Below are 7,422 nucleotides of genomic sequence, written 5' to 3'. Positions count from 1 at the left end.
TCAATTCCCTGGGATGCAGTGGGACCTGAGAGTTAAGAGAAGAGGGCCTGGAGGGAGATCTGGATTTCAAATGTGGGCCCGTGCCTTACCTTCCTGTGGTGGCTTAGGGAAATCACTTACTCCCTCACACCCCTGAAAGACTGTGCAAGTGCTGGGATGAAATGTGGTGGGCGCAACAGGTGTATCACGGTGCCTGGCATGCAGTAGCTGCTCAGTTATTGTAGCTTTTTATGTTGGTGATGGTGATGACAGAAACTTTTTAATATTAAGCTTCAAAAGACACACAGAGACTTAGCTGCTGATTTTTTTTTTAAAAAGGTGTTTACTGGTATAAAACAATTTAAACATTATATAAATATAATATAAATATTTCTTTTAAAAATATGTATAAGTTAGCCATCTATTTGAGGTAAGCCTACACATTCCAAGAAACGGTCTGGCTCTGAAATGAGGATATTCAAGCTGTATAGCCATTTTTTGTTATTTTTTTTTTCAAAACTAATACATAAAATATTTCAAGTGGCACTTCATAAAAATATAAATATCACTTATATAAATTAACTCATATTTAAATATCAATAAATTAAAAATAATTAAAATAGTGTCCTACGCTCATACTTTTAGTTCTTCATAGAGAACGACATAAGTTATGTGCCCAGTGGACAGATTTCCGACCAGAGGAAGGAATGTCCGTGAACTACAAGGATCTCGGATGCCCAAGCTACATTATCCGGACAGCCCTCTGGGTGAACTGCAGGAAATCCTCAAGGCTTCGCAGGATGAGGTGAATTGTCGTGGTCTGCAGCCATTCGCTCTGCGACTGCAGCTTAGCCAGCAGGCTGGAGTTTGTGGTTGGGTCAGGGGTGGTTATCTCATTTGGATTCTTTACCTAAAGGGAGAAGAAAACAAAAAGCATTGTTTAAATAGCAAACAAATCCTTTTTAGTGGTAGGATGCTCTGGGCTGCGGGAAGATGTTCAAATTTGAGGTCAAGGAGACTGTAAGTGGGGCCAGCTGCTCTGACTCGCCCAGATGGGGGCGGAGGTTCGCCTCTGAGTCCACCTGTGTGCAGCCCTGTCATAGCAACTGAATTCTAAGCATCCCTTCGCTGCCCTGTCTCCTTTAGACCACAAGCATCACGAGGGCAAGCACAGAATCTAATTTGTCCTCCGTTAGCCTAAACAGTGCCTGGCATGTAGTTGGAATTCAATCGATAAAAGAAGAACCTATAGTTAAAGCATTTTAATGAGTTCTTGAGTGGCCTTTAAGTAGTATTTTTCTTTAGTTCCATTCTCACCCATCCATTTAGCATCTACTGAGAGTCCACTGATCTAGTGGTGTAGGAGGACCGAGAAACGCCTTTCCATAGATCCCCTGACTTGGGGCTAGGTGGCTGAGGAAGGCCTTGCACCTCCAAGTTGGTCCTGAGTGTGCTGCAGCCTTGGCATCGCCTGGAGCTTGTTAGAAATGCAAATCTCAAGTCTCACCTAGACCTGCTGAATCAGACTCTGCAGTGGAACAAGATCCCCAGGGGATTTGTGTTCGCATTACAGTGGGAGGTGCCCTGGTTTAAGGCAAACAGCTAGAACAGGGTGAGGCAGGATTAGCACCATGTGCCCCTCCATCCAGGGCCCTCTCCCTGCGCTTCGTTTGGCTCATCCACACTGTGCCCTCGGGCCTCCCTTGCTTGGCGTTTGAATGGCCGGCTGGGAGTAACAAAGCCCGTGGTACTGGCTCTTCCAGGCTTTAGCCATGTCTCTGCATTAACTCTTCTGGCAAAAAGTTGGGAAAAAAGGGTGGAAACTACCATAATGACAAGAATATCACTTGGCAAAAATTAAAATATTAAAATACTTTTCGTGCTCTCTGTTCTTTGTTATCATGGGTCACTGAGCAGGGATGGATGTGCCTCTACGGATATATTTTTTTCTTATTTCTTAAGCTATTAAAAGTCGATGTTAAAATTCGCCTCATTTGACTTAGTTTTAAATACGGTTATTGATGTCTTCTGCGGAAGAGAGCAAAAGAAAAAAAAAACCGTTTTAACTCTCAGGACGTATTTCTCAGATCTTTTCCTTCCCAGGCAGCCACCTCTCCTGAACTGGCCGGCATTCCCGAGTTGCCTGGGCAGCGTGCGCTGAGCCCGTCTCTCCCATGCCACGTGAGGAGACAGGAGACGCTCACCTTCTGCTTCAGCACCTGGACCAGGGCTTTGGTTCGCATCTGCATCGCCTTGGCGTTTTCCTCAAACTTGTTCTGGAGGTAGTCCAGGTATATCTGAAACTCCAGGAGACCGGTAGTGATTTTCATCAAGCAGGTCTCCTAAGAGGAAAGATGGTGGGACTATTGGTTATTGCGAGGAAGATGTAACTGATTTTAAGAGCTGAATGTGCTGTAATTTAACAACTTCTCCCTCTACCCAACTCAATCAATTTTATCCAAAGCCCAACCGATGCTAGAATGTGACAAGGGGGTCCTTCTGTGATTCTCCCTTTAATTCTCTGCCCTCTGGCTGCACGCCTGCCCTTGTCGTGTTGGGCTGAAGTAATCAGAGGTCAGCGCGGGTTATCTCGCTGTCTGGAAGGAGAAGAAGGGTGTACAGAATGACCTCAGCAGGAAGGGCAAGCCTGGGTCCTGCTAAGGGCGGCCAAGAAGGAGAAAGGCCCCTGGACCACGCTGTACGTAGGATGAACTAGCGAAACCTGCTGGGGATTCTAATGTTTGACAGTCGTGAAAATCCCCACCCAGGTAGGCTATCTCTGACCATGCCATTCAGAAATAAGTTGCCTTTACAAAGGTTTCAGCTGGCGTCCTCATTAAATTTACACAGTGTTCTTTACATTTATCCCCTTCTTTGTGGCCTACCTGGTCTATATGTATACAGACACTGCATGCAAGATCAAGAACTCTTGACTAAGGAATAGCTAACAGTGAATGTGTTGCTTTCATACCTGATTGAACCCCGACTGGAAGCATCCATCTTTTTCTGCCATTTTTGGAAGGTTCAGGTTGTTTTCTGTCAGTACCTCCTTGCTGTTTTTACATGAGTCATCGTTGCCACACATCTGGGAAGAAATTTCAGAACTGTCATCATGTAAGGGCCCCTAAAACAAATACCACTAGAGGGCCTATTCATGTTCTACCGTGGCCAGGAAATCCTCTAAGAAAAATGAAGTCAGAACCCAGTAGCATCCAGGCAAGCACTATCTAGTGGAGGCGGGCACACTTGGGTTTAATTCTCGGCTCACCTGTGACTTCAGGCTTGTTGCCTATCTCAGGTCTCAGTGTCCCCATCTCTCTACATTGGGAATACTGAAACACCTCTTTATGAGTTTATTGTGAGGATGAGACATACTTATTATATAAAGTGCCTGGCCCATAGTAGCTACTTAATAAATGACATCAATTTTTTGGTGATAATTGGGTAAATATAATTCAAGCCATAAAATGTTCCAGCTGGAAGGACTTGTGAGATCATCTAGTCCAGTCCCATAATTTTACAGATGGGGCCCAGAAGTGGCAGGAAATTTGCTCAAGGTCACGAAGCTGGTTCAGCAGAACCAGAACTAGGTTCGGGGCTCCCAATTTCCTTTCCTGTGTTCTTTCCTTTCTACCAAACAGAGTCTCACTGCCTTACGTCATTCAAAGCTTACGAACCGCTTTCACCTACCTATGACTGTGCCACTTTGGCGGGCTATCTGGTTTGCCTTTTATAAGCTGGAATGACTTTGGGGAGTCCCCAGTTACTGAGCTCGTGTAACCTAAAAGTACTGCAGTTGTCCTGAGAAGCTGAACATTCATTTCAGGTGGCACTTTTCTAATCCTCCCAAAGTCCAAGGGACACACAAAAAAGGTTGACAGACCTTATTTTTCGGTTGAGGGAAAGGAAGTCCTAAGAGGCAGTGATCCTCAGCTCATGCCAAGTATGGAGCTGGGAATGGGGCAGGGACCATGGGTTCCCGCTCCATTCTGTATTTTCCAGGAGGGAAATGAACTCCCTGAGACCAGCGGCAGAGGAGAAATACAGGAGACAGTCTGCCTCTTTGGCCTCAAGTCTAAACTGTCCCAGAACCCAACAAAGACCTCCCAATGCAGGACCCCCTGTCCCCACCCAGGGGCAAGGAGATGAACGCCCACACGGGCCATCCATCACCCTCTGGAGAGCTTACCCACCTTATTTCTCACTTCAGAGATTTCAAGGAAGATGGACTTAATGAGGTTTTCGGTTTGGTTTGGAGAGGTGAGTTGTGGTCTGTTTGAGTTGGTATCATCTTTGGAATCTTCTCCGGAGGGAACCGGAATAGGGAAAGCAGTAGCCATCACTAGCAGCAGCCCCAGGGAGAAGGCGACTGGCCTGAAAGCGCCTGCGGAGGGAAGGAGAGCGGCAGTGAGCAGACCGCACAGCGGGGGGAGCTGCGCTGCTGGCCTCTGGCCGCCCGCCAGCCCTCACGCCCGGCGGCGCACACACCCCTCTCAGCCAGGCTGGGGGCCGCCGGGCGTCCCGCTACGGACTTCTTCACTTACTTGTGCAGAAGGAGTTCATAGCTGAGTTCCTGGAGGGAGATGGAGCTCTCTTTCCTTCCTGGTGGGCTTGAGGACAGAATGAGCCTCAGACATCTCCAGTCTCATATTTATTGGGGGTTGAGACTCTAATATTGAGACTCATGGGAAAATCCCACATTTGATAAATCTTCGTTGGAGGGTGGGGGTGGGCCAGAGTGGGTGGGGCTGATTGGAAGCCTTATTATGATTGTGCAATGTGAAGTTCTTTAGCATCGCAGGAATCACAACCAGGGGGAAAAGTGTGCTTATGTCATTACCAAGGAGCCCTAAGAAGCTTCCTCTACTTTCTTTTCTTTTTTTTTGCTTTTTTAGTGACTCAGCACTTTGGCATGTGTCGAGAAGGAAAGTAAAGCTGAAATCAGAAAGTTTTCACTGGGGTTGGTGGAGAAGCTAAGGCTGACGATGACTTAAAAAAATACTTTAATCACCAGATTAACAGTCTAGGATTCAGTTTTCCAGTTCATTCATATTTGTAAAAACCTAAGAGGTTCTGACCTGAGTTTCCTAACACCACACCACAGCCCAAGGGCCTGGGGTTACACATAAGATAATAATATGCTGAGCCATCTGCAGACCGGCTGTTGCAGAAATGTCTGCTTTGCCCCCGAAATCTCATGCATTTCTCTCGAGGAGTCTCCAGGTGCAGTGTTCAGTGCCTACATAAATGACTCCTTTTTGCTACCATGTGGCATGTGCCAGTTTCCTCCTCACCTGCTCCAGCTCACTGCAGCCAAGTCAGCTACAGCCCTGCTCTCTAGTGGCCTCTTGGGGACCCTGCTGGTGAAGACTTTGGTATCTCTGCCAAGGGGGTTGTCTTGGGCTGCCGGTGCTATCCCCACTGCTGTCACTGGGGTGATCCCGCTCCCGCTGAGGAGCCAGGGTGTGTGCTGGGTGTGCTGGAGCCCTTAGTTATTGATACTCGTTTGGTTCAGGGCAAAATTGGGGAGAATACTACTCACCTCTTTGATGGGATGTCAAAGGAGGACCTTGTGGCATTTTCCGGAGCTTGTGTTCATAGCTCCCCCCTGCTGTATGACTTGATTCGAGTCCACAGGCGGCTAGGAAGAAATCTAGCATGCTCTAGGCTCTAGGCTCTGAATTATGGTTCCCCTTCAGTGCCCCAGCCTTTCTTATTGGGTTGAGCTTGAGCAGGCTCTCTCAGCCCTCACAATGACGTCTCTTGCAGGAGGGTCCTTGGTCTCATGCAAATAGGCTCATGACCAGGCTGCCCCGCCAGTCTCCCAGACACCCAGACAGCTCAGAAGATTGGCTCCAGGCTAAAACTAGGATCGTTGTAGAGCACCAAAAAAAAAAAAAAAAAAGAAAAAGAAAAAAAATTATTTACAAAACACAGCGTTATCATGAAATTGGCTTCTTTGCTTTGTAAAGAAGATCTCGTCAAGATTGCTAAAACAAGGACTTCTGCTAGGGTATTTAAACTATGAATTGATTTACTCAAGTTTTGTTTTGCAGACAACACTTTAGGACCCACCTGTTGGAGAAAGTGAGGTCATCCATTCTTTCACTTACTCTCTACACAGAGGCAGGCCCTGCAGTGGTGACAGCCAGCAAGGGGGTGGTGGGCGGTGGGCGCGGTTAGTTTGAAAATGAAAATAGGAGAGGATGGTTGAATGGTTTCGTTTCTTACTGCTCTTGGGTCTTGAGCAACTCAGACACCCCTGGTTGAGTCCTCTCTCTTGCACCAAATGAAGCCACCTGCCATGGCTTGCCTGCAGTACATGCGATGGACCTCTGTAGTGTGGGATGGCTTTTTTTCACGTGCCTGTGTTTTAGAGAATATGACTCAGTAAATTCAAATACTCAGCGATTTGACGGTAACATGTAGATTTTTCTTTTCAATGAAAAGTTTTGAAAAGAGGAAGTATATGTACATGATAAAATGTTTAAACAAGACATCAAAACATACAGGGAAAAGTAAGTCTCCTTCCTCTCCAGCTTCTATTCCCAAAGGTAGCACCTGACCCACCGTATTTTCACTAAATCCTCTGTTACCTTAATCTAGGTTAGGCTTTCTCGGCTACCCACGTATGCTCCGCTGTATTTTCATTATCGGTTTATACACACACGCACACGCACACACACTCACACTCATGCACAAATATACACTATAATTTCCCATTGTCTTGATGTCACCCAGGAAGTTCTCTATGTGAGGGCATGTTAGGTAGAGCGCAGGCTCTTGAATCGCACAGCTTGGGTTTAAAGCCCACCTCTGCCTCTTGTTATTTGACCCTGGCTAAGTTACTCCAAGGACCTGTGCCCTGTTTTGCTGATCTATAAAAATGGGATGATAACAATTCTTCCCATATCGCTGTTGTGCAGATTGAATGAGGCGAAGTGTGAAAAGTGTCTGGTGCCGAGTAATCCCGCAGTAAATACTTGCTCTTCGTGACATTTCTTGGCTCTGGGTGTCTGCCTGGGCGAACGCCTCCAGCTGGGTTCTGTCAGTCCCGGTGGTTTCTCGCCTGTGAGGAAACTACAAATGACCCCGACCACCGTGCCAGTGGTCAGCTAGTCTCCCAGCCATTTTTCCTCAGAAGAAATGAAATTCTATGTTTTCTAGAAAATACCTTGTGGCAAACGTGGGAAAAAAAGTGATTTCCGTTTGTTGTTTGTTGTTTGTTTGTTTGTTTGTTTGTTTTTGAGAACATTAAGATCCCCAACGTGGTCTCTCGGTTTAAATAATGAGCCTAATTTGTGTCTTGTTCCTACACCACTTCCAAGGCTTTCTGCAAAGTGTTTTTATGACAGAAACCTACAGCCTTCCCTGTCCATGATCATCGTCATTATTCAAAAATCTCGAAAGTGGCGCTTGAGGGCCAGGGGGCCTGACCTAATC

At 46.5% G+C, this 7,422-nt stretch overlaps 1 protein-coding gene across 2 annotated transcripts; it reads right to left on the bottom strand.

Annotated features, from left to right (window-relative positions):
- Positions 1-419: 419 nt before the first annotated feature.
- IL6 (interleukin 6) lies at positions 420-5,672 on the bottom strand. 2 transcript variants are annotated; one of them, XM_039862524.1, is made up of 5 exons: positions 5,522-5,672; positions 4,173-4,363; positions 2,951-3,064; positions 2,184-2,321; positions 420-889 (listed from the first exon to the last, which is right to left on the bottom strand). In XM_039862524.1, the coding sequence occupies exons 1-5, from the start codon at positions 5,637-5,639 to the stop codon at positions 722-724; spliced, it is 729 nt and encodes a 242-aa protein (XP_039718458.1). In that variant the 5' UTR covers positions 5,640-5,672; the 3' UTR covers positions 420-721. The 2 variants fall into 2 exon arrangements, with proteins under 2 accessions (XP_039718458.1, XP_039718459.1); XM_039862525.1 differs by lacking the exon at positions 5,522-5,672 and adding an exon at positions 4,524-4,679.
- Between the last annotated feature and the right edge of the window lie 1,750 nt (positions 5,673-7,422).

Source organism: Pteropus medius, unplaced genomic scaffold (genome assembly GCF_902729225.1).
Source record: "Pteropus medius unplaced genomic scaffold, Ma_sr-lr_union100, whole genome shotgun sequence".
Lineage (NCBI taxonomy): Eukaryota > Metazoa > Chordata > Mammalia > Chiroptera > Pteropodidae > Pteropus > Pteropus medius.
The sequence above is the reverse complement of the archived record's forward strand: the minus strand, read 5'-3'. Positions and strand labels throughout refer to the sequence as shown.

Excerpts from the sequence above, each read along its gene's own strand:
- IL6 (XM_039862524.1), bottom strand. The coding sequence starts at position 5,639 with ATGCTAGATTTCTTCCTAGCCGCCTGTGGACTCGAATCAAGTCATACA. Across the intron at positions 4,364-5,521 it reads TTTGACATCCCATCAAAGAG|GCGCTTTCAGGCCAGTCGCC; the intron begins GTGAGTAGTATT and ends TTCCCTCCGCAG. Across the intron at positions 3,065-4,172 it reads TCTCTGAAGTGAGAAATAAG|ATGTGTGGCAACGATGACTC; the intron begins GTGGGTAAGCTC and ends ATTTCTTCCCAG.